Source organism: Eumetopias jubatus, unplaced genomic scaffold, assembly GCF_037043125.1.
Source record: "Eumetopias jubatus isolate StellerSeaLion01/CBP00866 unplaced genomic scaffold, mEumJub1_p1.0 scaffold_9, whole genome shotgun sequence".
In the NCBI taxonomy this organism is placed as follows: Eukaryota; Metazoa; Chordata; class Mammalia; order Carnivora; family Otariidae; genus Eumetopias; species Eumetopias jubatus.
In genome coordinates this window covers 116,409,079-116,424,588 of record NW_028274815.1, presented here as the reverse complement: position 1 = coordinate 116,424,588, position 15,510 = coordinate 116,409,079, and the positions used below count along the sequence as shown (strand labels likewise).

General features: G+C 38.8%; 1 protein-coding gene across 5 annotated transcripts in view; it reads right to left on the bottom strand.

The window, feature by feature from the left end:
• Positions 1-15,510, bottom strand: part of ITCH (itchy E3 ubiquitin protein ligase) — a 118,261-nt gene that overhangs the window by 42,211 nt on the left and 60,540 nt on the right. For 4 of the 5 annotated variants that reach the window (XM_028118667.2, XM_028118666.2, XM_028118670.2 and 1 more), the window contains 2 exons: positions 15,122-15,167; positions 645-802 (listed from right to left, as the gene is read on the bottom strand). In XM_028118667.2, the coding sequence (XP_027974468.1) occupies positions 645-802; positions 15,122-15,167 (204 nt within the window). The remainder of the gene's footprint in view (positions 1-644; positions 803-15,121; positions 15,168-15,510) is intronic. The other variant, XM_028118672.2, reaches the window with a different exon arrangement.

Below are 15,510 nucleotides of genomic sequence, written 5' to 3'. Positions count from 1 at the left end.
AATGATTTGTAGACAACTAATTTACTTTTCCAATAATATCTGGGTTAATTATTTTATATTGCCTATCTACATACAGAGGGAAAAGTAAAAGATTGAATATTCTATTCTGGGTAATCGGGAAAAATGGATATCTATCTATAGACGTTTATATTTTTACTACATGAAATATGTTCATTTGTTGTATAATTTTTGCTTCAAAATGTATCATGTAGCATTGTTGTAAGGTTACTTGCCATTTCTAATTGTCTTTTAAAGGATATAATGATAATAAGCAAGCAGATCCTTGACAGAATGACATGCTTATGTCCACACTATAACAAACCCTGCTGAAAAGCTGCAATCTTATCTACACTGCCTATACTTTTAATAATGCACATATGGTTCTTTTTTTTTTTTTTCCTCATTCTCAACAAAGCACTTACCTCAAGAACTTCACCCTGGAGGAAAAACTTAGGGAAAAGGCACACATTAGTCTACCTATAGAAAGATCATTCTTGGCCAAAACTTAAATGTAAAAATACAGCTAGAAAACTGACCTAAAAGGGTCTTTTGACAACTTACCTGAGGATCAATTCCCAAACAGAACATTATTTACAATCACAGTATTGACAGCTACATCCCTAGTGTATGGCTGGAATACGCACCTGGTCTACGTGGGGTAGGTGGAGGTGGTCGTGAAGGTCTTGGAGGCCTAGAAGGTTTAAAACCACCATTTGAGAGTGATGGAGAATTATTCCCATTGACCTTCCTATTTTCACCAGCCCCTGCATCCTCAGGCTCATCTGATCCATTTGTGTTTGTTCTGAGTAAGAAAGGGTGAAACGGAAGGGAAAACGAATGCTCTTTGAATTTAACAAAAATAAGAAGACCAGAACTTAAAATTTCTGGCCAGCCTTATCAAATACATAAATAGCCCTTGGGTAGAATCTTATATACAACCCTCAGAGCCCACCCAGATATACAGTAAGGGGTTGCCCAAGGGCACAGAAACACTTGTGACCCTTCAAAACTATTAGGTATGGTGATTCGGATTTCAAGTAAGTCTTTGGAGGCCCTATAAGCAGGAACAGAGTCAAATTCTCAAAATTCCAATGCCTTAGAAAGGGCACTATTTTATTATGAGCACAGATAACATCACCATCATTTTCTTGGTTTCCACTGGCTCTTGATATTATTCAATTTTGGGATAGGGCTGACTGTTCTATGGCAGAAGAAAGAAGTACTTATATCCCAAAGACAAGATGCTTTCTCTCCATCCCAGGAAATGGTATACAAAATGCTGAAAATTAGTATCTAGGAGCAGAGGTGCCCACAGACCTTTTTTTAAAAAGGAGGTATCATTTCTTCAAAGCAATGTCATTAATTGAGGGAAAGAAAAGAAAGGGGAAAACAATAACAGGAAACGTCAGATTGAAAATCTAAATATAGTTGATTCTTTTCCCAGGGGGATCTTGTCATGAATTAGAAAGCAGTGAGTGTAACCAGTTTGAAGATGCCTCAGCTAAGACTCTGCTATCTACTACCTGGTAAGCAGCAAACTACTACACAGTATTAATTCAATACTTTACTGGACCTTCAAAATAAGCCTGAACAAAGTAAAATCTAATTGGTTCAAGAAATTAAAATTGAGAGACAGTACCACATATTAAATCATTTTCAAACTATGTTCCCCTAAAGTTCTTTAGAGCCTTTCTATTCAAAGTATAGTCTTAAAACAGAAGCAAGGGCAACATATAAGAGCTTATTTGAAATGCACAATCTAGGGGCATCTGCGTGGCTCAGTTGCTTGGTTTTGGCACAGGTCATGATCTCAGGGTCGTGGGATCACAACTGAGCCCTGCATCAGAATCCGAGTCTGCCCGTTCCTCTCCTCTCCCTCCCCCCTTCACTCACACGCATGCTCTCTCTATAATAGATAAAATCTTAAAAAAAGAAAAGAAAAAGAAATGTACAATCTTGCATTCCACTCCTAGGATCCACTATATCAGAACTAGCATTTTAATAAGACCCTCAGGTGATCTGGGTGAACAGTAGGATACGACAAGACTGCTTTGGGGGGGTGCCTCAAATGCTTATTTTGAATAAAAGGAACAGGTCAGTAATTGGCAGTCAGCACCTGGTTAGTGCTGACTGCCTACAGGAAGGCCAAGCCACCCCAAAAAATGAACTGAAGGCAGGAGGAGTCAGCTTTGACACTGCTCCCCCTCCCCTAGGTGCTAAGTTCCAAACCCATTTTGAGTAGTATGCCTTTTTAAGACTCTTGAGTATTACCTCCCATACTATTTCAAGAGATTACTAATTAGTTCTTAATGGTTTTGTTTTTTTTTTTAAAGATTTTATTTATTGGGGTGCCTGGGTGGCTCAGTCGTTAAGCGTCTGCCTTCGGCTCAGGTCATGATCCCAGGGTCCTGGGATCAAGCCCCGCATCGGGCTCCCTGCTCCGCGGGAAGCCTGCTTCTCTCTCTCCCACTCCCCTGCTTGTGTTCCTGCTCTCGCTCTCTCTCTGTCAAATGAATAAATAAAATCTTTTAAAAAATTAAAAAAAAAGATTTTATTTATTTATTCGACAGAGAAAGACACAGCGAGAAAGGGAACACAAGCAAGGGAGTGGGAGAAGCAGGTTTCCCGCAGAGCAGGGAGCCCAACCGATGCAGGGCTCAATCCCAGGACCCTGGGATCATGACCTGAGCCGAAGGCAAACGCTTAACAACTGAGCCACCCAGGTGCCCCAGTTCTTAATGTTTTTAAGAAGTAATGGTTTTTAAAAGATAGACAACAAATGATAGAATGGACCAAAAGTAGGAAATTGAGGTTTCTAGCTCTGACTCTGCTAAGTCAGATGACCAAAGAAGTCACTTAATCTCTTTTTTTTTTTAAGAGAGGGAGAGTGGGGATGGAGCAGAGAGCGAGGGGAAGAGAATCTTAGGCAGGCTCCATGCCCAGCAAGAAGCCAATCATGGGCTCTATCTCACAACCCTGAGATCATGACCTGAGCTGAAATCAAGAGTTGGATGTTTAACAGACTGAGTCACCCAGGCGCCCCAGTTACTTAATCTCTTTGCACCTAGTGCTAGTCAAGTTTTAGGAATATGTGAGTAAGGAGGAACATTCAGGGCATGAGGTAAATCTGTTATTACAAAGGTACAGCAAAAACTGGATTCCAAAAATGCTATGTTCTCTTGAGGATTAAAATCTTGGGAGATTTTAACATCCCTGCTGTTTACCCTTCTAACAACTTGGCCTCAGTTTCTCAACATTGTTATCCTACAACCTGGGTAATATGATGGCTCCTTAAATTTCCCTGATGCTTAGAATTGCTCCTGCTTCCTAAGTCTTTAAATTTTCAAATCTCTCTACCTACATATAGCCTTCTACTCCTTCCACCTGCCTCCTACTTTATCTGTGATTCACTCTCATCATGACCTTTAACCCCCTCTATCTTCATAGTCCATCAGCTCCCTTCAAGTCCCACTTGGGCTCCACCATAGGCTACTACTTCCCCTAGTGTCTTTAATTCCTTCACTATTGCCCTACATCCCCCAGCCCCAAGCAATCTTTCCACTACAACTAATCCTTCATTTACTTTTTCTACTACTATTCTCTGGGGCCAGAAAGTAATGATAATGTTCCACTGGCAAAATCAGGTGTTATTTAGCAGAGTAAATAAAATAAACTAGTAAAAAAAAAAGTACCAAATTAAAGGGGCAGTCTTCTATAAAAGGTCCTTATAAATTTTCCACTGTGCCCAGTAAGGAAAAGTCCAGAGGTTTTCCAATGTCTACAAGATACAGTCTTTTCTTCCCCCCTGTTAATGTATGTGCTGCCAAAATGAGCACTTTTTTTCCTGTTAAAAAAGAAAAATCACAGCTCAAATCTCCCGGGAGCTAAACAATTAGAAATAACAGAGGACTATGACAACACCACAGATTCACTGGGATTGGTGTACTGATGTTAAAATTAACAGTAATAAAAAAAAATAGTAATCTGGTAGGGCAAAGGACTTTTACTAGGTGCTATACAATTAAAAAGACCTATGCAAAAGACAAAAATTAAAATTGTTCCTTGAGTCTCCATCTTCTTATCCTGGCAGACATCAGTTTCCTAAAGCTTGCTCATTTTAGAGATTGAGGCAACAAGAGCTACAGCTGACCTTATTTAACAACTTCAACTGGACTACCCACACTGCTTGGAAATCAATCATTTTCTACCTATCTAATCTACTCTTGACTGCTTTCCCAATATGTAGATGTCCCTGATGCTGCCTCTTCCCTAACATGATGATTATCTGCTATCCTTCAACTGTCTCATCTACCTTAAAACTTCTCTATTCTGAAGTGGCAGCAGGTGCCATGTCCGGCCACAAAGTTGGCAGAAGCCCCTGAAGCAGGCCAAGGAGATGGACGAGGAAGATAAGGCACTCAAGCAGAAACAGATGAGGGGCAGAAAAACTCAAGGAGCTAAAAGCAAAGGCTGCAGGGAAGGGCCCGCTGGCCATAGGTGGAATTAAGAAATCTGGCAAGGGGCGCCTGGGTGGCTCAACTGTTAAGTGTCTGCCTTCGGCTCAGGTCATGATCCCAGGGTCCTGGGATCAAGCCCCACATCGAGCTCCCTGCTCCGTGGGGAGTCTGCTTCTCCCTCTCCCACTCCCCCTGCTTGTGTTCCCTCTCTAGCTGTGTTTCTCTCTCTCTTTTTGTCTTAAAAAACAAACAAACAAAAAGAAATCTGGCAAGAAATAAGCTGTTTCTTGTGCCTGAGACAATGGTGTTCCTAATTCCACTCCTGTTTAAACATCTGGATTCCCTATCTGTTGTAGTATCTATTGTCAACTATAGCCAGAATAAGTCTTGTCTTAGATCCTGCTGTACATTTAAGAATAAACTTCTGTTAAAAAATAATAAAAAAAATAAATCAATCGTAAAAAAATTCTCTGTGCCACTAATCATTTCCTTGTTTCCCTTTTTTGGGGGGAAAAAGAAATTTCTTCACTTCTTCAAGGCTAATTTGTCTGTGTGTCCTTGATTTCAGCCTATATCCTCTAGGGCTTTCCAACATCATTTAACACCTTTCTTGTATCTTCCATCATCTTTCTTCTTCCAGATCTTTCCTCTCACTTCACAAATATAATCAAACCCCTCAACCTAAAACACTTCCTCAATCCTAACTGCTCTTCAGAGCTGTTCTTTTTTTTTAATTTAATCTCAACACCCAATGTGGGGCTCGAACTCATGACATCAAGATCAAGAATCACATGCTTTACCAACTGAGCCAACCAGGTGCCACCCCAAATCTGTTTGTTCATTCTGTTCCTTCATTATGATTTTCTGTATTTATGCAATTAATGTATTTAGTAATTTTAATTTTCCAAAGACGTTCACTCTTTCACAGTGAAAAATAACTTCTATTCATAAAAATCACCTTCCATCCTACATTCTGGAGATCATTACCACCAAGACATGGACTCCCCGTTTCTCGCCAATCCTATTTCATTGGCTGTGCATGTGATTGTTAAATGTTTCATATCTGGAGCAAATTTGTGTTTGTTTTCTTATTATATACCGCACACTTCCCCCAAATTACTCAAAACCTTTTATAATACCTAATGACTACAGAATACTCTAATGTATAGACATGTCATCATTCAAACATTTTTTCTTTTCTTTTGGTGGTGGTAGTGGGAGGTGGGTTTCTATTTCCTACAGACAGACTGCCAGAATAGAATACCTGGGTTAAAGTACACAAATATTTTGAAGGTTGAAATACTGACTGCTAAATTTTTTAAAAAATATTTTCAAAGGTAATTTTCCTATCAGTTAGTTATGAAAATGCCCATTTCACCATCAAGTATGTAAATATTTTTTTTAAAGATTTTATTTATTTGAGAGAGCAAGAATGAGAGAGAGAGAGAGCACGAGAGGGAAGAGGGTCAGAGGGAGAAGCTGACTCCCTGCTGAGCAGGGAGCCCGATGTGGGACTTGATCCCAGGACTCCAGGATCATGACCTGAGCCAAAGGCAGTCGCTTAACCAACTGAGCCACCCAGGCGCCCAAGTATGTAAATATTTTTAAGTATTTGCTAATTTGGTAAATAAAAATGTTAATGTTCAACAATATTTCATTTACAAGCCATCTGAGTTTCTTCTTCCATGAACTGTATACATCTGTAAATTTTTGTTTTAAGGGAATAGTTTTCCTTATTATTTTTAAGATCTTTTTACAATCTGAGGATACTAATTTATCTTTTTTTAAAGATTTTATTTATTTATTTGAGAGAGAGAGCATGAGTGGGGGTGAGGGGCACAGGGAGAGGGAGAAGCAGACTCTCTGCTGAGCAGGGAGCCACCCAGGCACCCCAAGAAAACTGTTTATTTTAAAAGATGGAGCATTTAATGCTGTCAAATACTGTAGAAGAGAATGAGGTCCTAGACTAACTAATTAAGCCAGGAAAAACTGGCTGCGTGGTGGGGGAAAAAAAAAAAGTCAGGTTAGAGCGTCAGCTTGTTCCAAGATCAGAGTAGATTCCAGTTGATTTTAAAATGGATTCCAACGGGCGCCTGGGTGGCTCAGTCGTTAAGCATCTGCCTTCAGCTCAAGTCATGATCCCAGGGTCCTGGGATCGAGCCCCACATTGGGCTCTCTGCTCCGCGGGAAGCCTGCTTCTCCCTCTCCCACTCCCTCTGCTTGTGTTCCCTCTCTCACTGTGTCTCTGTCAAATAAATAAATAAAATCTTTAAAAAATAATAATAAAGTTGATTTAACAAAATGAAACTATGAAAACTTTCAAAGAAAATGTGAATTAGTGAACTTATTTCTAAATAAATTTAATTATATAGAAATCTAAAACTCTTCTGTATTTTTTAAAATACAGAATTAAAAGGCAAATGACAGATATTTAACAGTATGAAAAACGATAAATTAGGGGTGCCTGGCTGGTCCAGTCAGTTAAGCGTCTGCCTTCAGCTCAGGTCATGATCTCAGGGTCCTGGGATCAAGCCCCGAGTCGGGTTCCCTGCTCAGTGAGGAGCCTGCTTCTCCCTCCCCCTGTGCCGCTCCCCCTGCTTGTGCTCTCTTGCACTCTGTCTCTCAAATAAAATCTTAAAAATAAATAAATAAATAAAAACACTTCTCTTAACTTCTGGGACAGTGCTTTTCTAATCTTTTATTCTCACGTCGTCTTCTTTCCATTCACTAAATACAGGTTCCTATGGTTCTGTTCTTGTCTTCCTTTCCTTTTCCAGGAATTTTCCCCTAGAGTCTCAAATTCCATGACTTCAAAGATCATCTCTGAAATGATTCCCAAATCAGAATCGCTCATCTTTGTCTCATTTTCATCCTCTGGTACCAAATTATCAACTAAATGCAGGAGATGTAGAATAACTCTCCAATTCTAAAGCTACTGTTCCTCCCTGTTCTGGTTCTATTGCTATCTTCACGAAAACTTGACTTTTCTTCTCTCCTGTGCCTCCTGACACTGAGTAAAGTCTCACTGATTTCACTTCCACATTCTCTCTCTCCTCTTCCAACATTAGTGCCCCAGTTCTAACCCTCCTCCTCTCCTACTGGATTACTGTAACTACTTCCTGCCTAGGTCTTCCCACCTTCACTCACCACCATATAATCCAAACTATACATGATTATCAAATGAAGTAATTTTTCAAATGGAGTTCAAATATTTTTAGAGACTTTCCTCTCCACAGAAAGATTCCATGAGCCTATACAGGTATATCTCAACAATACTGGCTCACAGTACTGGCTCCAGACCACTACATTAATAAGGCAAGTATTAAAGTCAGATTTTTTTGTTTCTCAGTGCATATATGTTTACACTATACCATAGTCTATAAGTGTGCAACAGTATTATGTCTCAAAAAACAATGTACTTACCTTAATGTAAAAATACTTTGTTGCTAAAAAATGCTAACCATCATCCACCCTGAAAGTGATTATAAAGTCTTAATCTTTCTACTGGTTGGAGGGTCTTGCCTTGATGCTGATAGCTGCTGACTGATCAGTGTGGTGGTTCCTGAAGGTTGGGGTGGCTATGGCAATTTTTTTTTCTTTTTATTATTAACATATAACGTATTATTTGTTTCAGGGGTACAAGTCTGTGATTTATCAGTCTTAAACAATACACAGCACTCCCCATAACACATACCCTCCCCAATGTCCATCACCTAGCCACCCCATCCCTACCACCCCCTCCATTCCAGCAACCCTCTGTTTCCTGAGATGAAGACTCTCTTACGGTTTGTCTCCCTCTCTGGTTTCATCCTGTTTCATTTTTAACTCTTTCCCCCTATTTGGCTGTGGCAATTTCTTAAGACAACAATGAAGTTTGCTAGAACAATTGATTCTTCCTTTCACAAATGATTTCTCTGTAGCAATGCTGTTTGATATCATTTTACCAAAGTAGAACTTCTTTCAAAATTGGAATCAATCCTCTAAAACCATGCCACTGTTTTATCAACTAAGTTTGTGTAATATTCTACATCTTTTGTTGTCATTTCAACAACCTGCACAGCATCTTTACCAGGAGTAGATTTGATCTCAAGAAACCCCCTTTCTTTACTCATCCATAAGAAAAACTCCTTGTCTATTTAAGTTTTATCATGAGATTGCAGCAATTCAGTCACATCTTCAGGCTGATTCTAATTCTAGCTCTCTTGCTATTTCCACCACATTTGCAATTACTTCCTCCACTGAAGTCTCAAACCCCTCAAAGTCATCCATGAGGACTGGAATCAATTTCTTTCAAACTTCTGTTAATGTTGATAGTGTGACCTCCATGAATCACAAATGTTCTTAATGGCATTTGAACGTTTAATCCTGTCCAGAGGTTATCAATTTATGTTGCCCAGATCCATCAGAGAAATCACTAACTACAGCAGTCATTAAGAAATACATTAAGAAATATATTTCTTGGGACGCCTGGGTTGCAAGGTAGGTTAAACATCTGACTCTTGGTTTCAGCTCAGGTTGTGATCTCATGTTCATGAAACAGAACCCCCCACTGGGCTCCATGCTCAGCCTGAAGTCTGCTTGAGATTGTTTCCCCCCGTCTCCGCCCTCCTGCTCGTGTGCACTCTCTCTCTCTGAAATAAACAAATCTTAAAAAAAAAAAAAAAGAAATGTATTTCTTAACTAATAAAACCTGAGAAGTCAAAATTACTCCTGGATCCATGGGCTACATAATGGATGCTGTGTTAGCAGGCATGAAAACATTAATCTTGTTGTACATCTCCATTAGAGCTCTTGGGTGACAAGTGCATTGCCAATGAGAGGTAACATTTGCAAGGAATCTTTTTTCTGAGCAGATCTCAAGAATGGGCTTTAAATATTCAATAAACCTTGTAAACAGATGCACTGTCATCCACGTTTTGTTGTTGTTTACAGAACAAAGGCAAAGTAAATTTAGCATAATTCTTAAGGGCCCTAGGATTTTTGGAATGGCCAATGAGCACTGGCTTCAACTTAAAGTCACCAGCTGCATTAGCCCCTAGCAAGAGAGTCAGCCTGCCCTTTGAAGCTCTGAAGCCAGGCACTAACTTCCTTCCAGCTATGAAAGTCTTAGTTGGCATTTTCTTCCAATATAAGCCTGTTTCATCTATGTTGAAAATCTGCTGTTTAGTGTAGCCACTTTCATGAATTAGATTTTCTGGATAACTTGCTGCTTCACTTTGTACTTTTATAATGGATATGGCTCCTTTCCTTAAACCTCATGAACCAACCACCACTCACTTCAAACTTTTCTTCTGCAGCTTCCTCACCTCTCTCAGTCTTCATAGGCTTGAAGAGAGTTAGGGCCTTGCTCTGGATTAAGCTTTGGCTTAAGGGAATGTTGTAGCTGGTTTGATCTTCTATCCAGACTACTAAAATGTTCTCCATATCAACAATAAGGCTGTTTTGCTGTCTTACATTTGTGTATTCACTGAAATAGCACTTTTAATTTCCTTCAAGAACTTTTCCTTTGCACTCACAGCTTGACTATTTGGTGCAAGAGCCCTAGCTTCTGGCCTATCTTGGCTTTCAAAATGCCTTCCTTGCTAAGCTTAATCATTTCTAGTTTTTGATTTAAAGTGAGAGACATGCAATTCTTCCTTTCACTTGAGTACTTAGAGGCTTGTAGGGTTATTAATTGTCCTAACTGTCATAACTCAGGGAATAAGGAGGCCCAAGGAGAGGGGGAGAGAGAGGGAAAAGCCTGTTGGTGGAGCAGTCAACACACACACAACATTTATCAGTTAAGTTCACCATCTTATATGGGCACAGTCTGTGGTACCCCAAAACAATTACAATTGTAACATCAAAGATCACTGATCACAGATCACCACTACAAATATAAAAAAAGTCTGAAATAGTGCAAGAATTACCAAAATGTGAGTGACACAAATGAGTGAATGCTGTTAAGAATAACAGTGCTGATAGATTTGATCATTGCAGGGTTGCCACAACCCTTCAATTTGTGAAAAACAAAATATTTGCAAAGCACAACAAAACGATGTCTGTATTTACAAACCAAAATCTCCATCTGGCCCCAACCTATGTAACATTAAAAATAACTAACATTTATTGAGGGCTAAGCACTTACGTGATTAAAAAAAAAAAAGTCCCACTTTAGGTCATAGTAAAGCATAACAATTATGAGTTCAGGCTCTGAAGGTCAGGCAATCCCCGGTTCAACTATGCTACCACAACACTAACTCAGCTAAGTTCCTTTCCCTTTCTAAGCCTCAGTTTTCTCATCACCCATAAAAATTATACATACCTACCTACTTCATAAAAATGTTCAAGATTCATTGAAATGACAGGAAACATGCTCAACATACTGCCTGACATATAAGAGGCAATAAATATTAACTGGTTGATTCTACTCTCAAATTCACCATCTGCCAGTTTCCCTTTCAATTACTCTACTTTTAGCTATTTATGCTGTGACTGAAGATTTCCAACAAAACACCCTGTGTTGTTCCCCCTCTCCATAACTGTTTTTCTTCCTTCCACCTAGAACTCCTTCCCCTCTCCAATTCCCCAAAGCATGCAAAGCCAAATTATAATTATGCTTTATGGTCTTAGGTCAAATGCTATTTCTTCCATGAAGCTTTTAAACATTTTATATACTGATAATAAACATTTTTTAAAAACCCTCATGCATTATTTTCTTATAATAAACAAAAATTTTTAAAAGTTCAACAAAAGAAACAAGATTCAAACTAGTTCTGAAGTAAAAGAGTATGAGATTAAGGCAGAATGACAATTCTGCAAGGCGGGATTTTCAAGAAATAGACTTGGTTACATAACAAAAAATTTCCCATAATATTTTGTTGTAATCTAAGAAATAACTATATGTCTAACCATAGTGGTTCTCAAAGTATATGGCCTGGTCTAACATCATCAGCATCACCTGGAAAAATGAGCACAAATCTTGAGCCCAAACCTAGACACAGCAAATTGGAAACTGGAGATAAGACACAATCTGTGGTTGAACAAGTCTCCCAGGTGATTCTGATGCACTCAGAAGTTTGAGAAACACAGCCACATTAAATTGCACTGGTGGTTTATTTCAGTTCCTTTAATAAGTGGGTATACGAAACTAAAACCTGAAATGGATTTGAAAACCAGCATGGAAACCTATATGATATACAGAATTGTCAGTGTGAACTTACCATCACCAACTATCTTTTAAAAGGAATTAGTTACAAAGTATGTGCTTTACTATGGCTTTGTTCCTCTGCTCCACAATCTTACAAACCTCTCCTTATCCATCATATATATATATCTAACTTACACATAAGCTTGGATGTTTATGGACAGGATAAAGAGCCCTGGAGAACCAAGATGCTAATACAATAAGGTCATAACAGTCAGGAAGGTACTTCTAATAACAAAATCTTGAATACTAGGCACTGATCATCTTGAACTTCATAAAATGACAGAAGACAACACTGAGAAACATAAAACATCCAGACATCTTACAGAGAAAAGCAGACTAACAACGCTATATTCACAATATACACAGTGCCTGAATTAGGACAAAAAAGTAAAATAACCTAAGGTTGTTTAGTCATCTTCCTAAATGATAACTGGGGCAACGGATTGGAGAAGAGGGTCACAAAGCCCCTGTCCACTGGGTATATATACTGCCCTGCTCTTTAATCTTATAGTTAGGAAGTTTGCAAATAAAAGCAAAAGGGAAAAGCCAGTCGTGGCCATGATTATTGCGGAGTAACATTCAAAAACATTCGACAATTTACAAAATGCTTTTCAAACCCATCACCTCAGAGGTATGCTCTCTGGAATAAAAGCTAATGCAAAAGAATTCATACTTAACACAAAAGACAAGCTCAAAGATTAGTCTGGCAATCTCAAAAACTTGTAAGACACTATTCCTCAGATTATCTATGACAGTGATTCACTTGGGAAGATGTAAAGCATTGATTAAATAAATGGCATGAAGCTAGGCTCTAGGAATGCCTTTACAAGAAATTTGAAGACAACTAGAGTAGTTTCGTAAAGTATTTTAAGAATGAGATTTGTAGGGGCACCTGGCTGGCTCAGTTAGTAGAGCATGTGACTCTTGATCTCAGGGTTGTAAATTTGAGCCCCACACTGGGTGTAAAGATTACTTAAAAAATTTTTAAAAAAATGACACTTGCAAAAAAAAGAAACAAAATGACAATCTTTCAAGGAGCATACAAAATTCTATCACATTCTCACTAATGGAAAATATGGATTTATTATGCAAAAGAGTTCTCAATTCATGAATGCAAACAAATATTAAAACATTATTATGCAGAAATTTTCAGGAATTCAAAAAACTTCTATTAAACATATAACTAAAAAGAGGCACAAAAGGCTTATGTTGTCTTCCAGTCTACAGAGATATTTATATAATTTTAAAAACCTTTCTATTGCTTTTTAATCACATTGAGCAAGAAAAGCAGTTATTATTTGGGTGCCTGGGTGGCTCAGTTGGTTAAGCATCAGACTCGTGATTCAGCTCAGGTCATGATCTCAGGGTTGTGAGATTGAGCCCTGCATTGCTGGGCTCCACACTGGGCATGGAGCCTGCTTAAAATTCTCTCTCCCTCAGTTCCTCCCACCCTTCTCCCTTAAAAAAATATAATAAATAAAGCAGTTATTAATCCCTGCACAAGATGTTACTAGTCCTTAATATTTCACCTCTTGTGAGATTAGTATGAGAGATGAGTCTTTGTCACAGGAGTGACTCTGAAGGTAGATCTCTATTAGATAAAAGACAATAGCTTTATATACTTTAATTTCCCCAAAGATCTTGCTGAGTTGTCTTTTTCTTTAACTTTTTATTATGAAATTTTCCACAGATCACAAAAGTAGACAGACCTAGTACAACAAACTCAGCTTCAACAACCATCAACATTTTGTTCTACTTGCTCCACCTCTCCTCTCCTGCAACACTTGACGCTGTAATACCTCATCTCTTGGGGTATTTTCCCTTATGTTCTGTGATACTGCTTTTCTATTCTCCTCTGACCACGACTTCTGTGATTCATCATCTTCCTACCCATTGCTTACTCAGTTTCGGAAAAAAAAGAATTCAATGGGATTTTGGAACTCTTTAAGATACATTACTTACTGCTTTAAGACTAGAAGCATTTCCTTTCCTAAGTTTATCTCTGATAATCAGCTTCTAAGATAACTACTAAACACTTAAAAGTTTAAGTTAGGGGCACCTGGGTGGCTCAGTCCATTAAGTGGCTGGGCCGACTCTTGATTTTGGCTCAGGTCATGATCTCAGGGTCCTAGGATGGAGCCCTACGTCAGGCTCTGCGCTCAGCTGGGAGTCTGCTTAAGATTTTCTCTCTCTCTCTCTCAAATAAATAAATCTTTGAAAAAAATTTTAAAATAAAAGTTTAAGTTAGTTAACACAACCCAAGGCATTCAACATTTTTCAGGCCCCAGACCTCAAGGCAGATAGGTACATGAAAGTACTGATCTATTGGTACCTGGCTGGCTCAGTCAGAAGAGAATTTGACTCTTCATCTGGGCGTCATGAGTTTGAGCCCCACATTGGGTACAGAGATTACTAAAAAATAAGTAAATAAACTTAAAAAAAAAAAAAGTGCTGGGGTGCCTGGGTGGCTCAGTTGGTTAACTGTCTGCCTTGGGCTCAGGTCATGATCTTGTGGTCCTGGGATTGAGCCCGCATCATCGGGCTCCATATTCAGTGGGGCGTCTGCTTGCATCTGCCCTGTGCCCCTCCTTCCTTCCCCCCACTCATGCTCGCTTCCCCCCTGCTCATGCTCGCTCTCTCTCTCTCAAATAAATAAAATCTTAAAAAAAAAAAAAAGTGCTGAATCTAGGGTAATAGTGAACAACTGGTACAAATCTCTGTCTGCTCCTTCTAACAAAGGCCCAAAAGATAACATAGATCATGATGACTTTCCCATATACCAAAAGATTATATCCCAGCTTTCCTAGAAAAAAAATTTAACAGTCCAGTGATGGTCCTAGGATTCTGAACTCCCTGCTATTGGAAAAGTGCCACTATATTCACTTTCTACAAGCTGAAGGAAATATTAGCAATTCAGGTATCCCTCGCCTACTCTGGAGAACTGCAGTCAGATGAGTTAAGAGTCCTGAAACATTCATAAATATTTCCTTTCTTACCCTGAGTTTTTTTTTAAAAGATGTTATTTTTTTTAAACTAATCTCTATACCCAATGTGGGGCTCAAACTCACAACCCTGAGATCGAGAGTTGCATACTCCAGGGGTGCCTGGGTGGCTCAGTCGTTGGGCGTCTGCCTTTGGCTCAGGTCATGGTCCCAGGGTCCTGGGATCGAGCCCCGCATTGGACTCCCTGCTCGGCGGGAAGCCTGCTTCTCCCTCCCTCACTCCCCGCTGCTTGTGTTCCCTCTCTCACTGTGTCAAATAAATAAATAAAATCTTAAAAAAAAAAAAAAAGAGTTGCATACTCCAGCCATTGAGCCAGCCAGGAGCCCCTGAGCTCTGAATTTTTTGACCTTTGTTTATTCTTATAACAGTCTGAACTTTTGTTTTAGTCAAACTAAAATTCTGACTACAATTAATATTCGTTCTCCCTTGTCTCTTCTTATATTCTGTGGTAAAGCAACAAGTGAACTCTTACCTTGTTTCATCCTTGGGTCTGGAGCCATCATCATTCTGTGAAGCACCTTTAACATCAATAAAATTTACACAGAAAATGAAATTCAAAAAGTGGTTTTCACCTTCTTCCTAAACATGCAAAGCCTTTCATTAAATCTTGTAGAGAACATACTATAACTTAAATTTCAACATGATAAAAAAAATTTCAACATATTTAAAAGGAAAATGTGATAAATGTTCATGTGACTGAAATTAGAAAAGTTTTACCAAAATGTTGTGTCAATGCTTATTAGTGTAAGAGATGTTAATTAGTCAAGGTACTATTACTCATGTCCTACTTCTGCCTTTTGAAATATGTTTGCTTGATTCTAATTCAAATCTAATACTTCAGCCATCTTTTATATTCCAAGT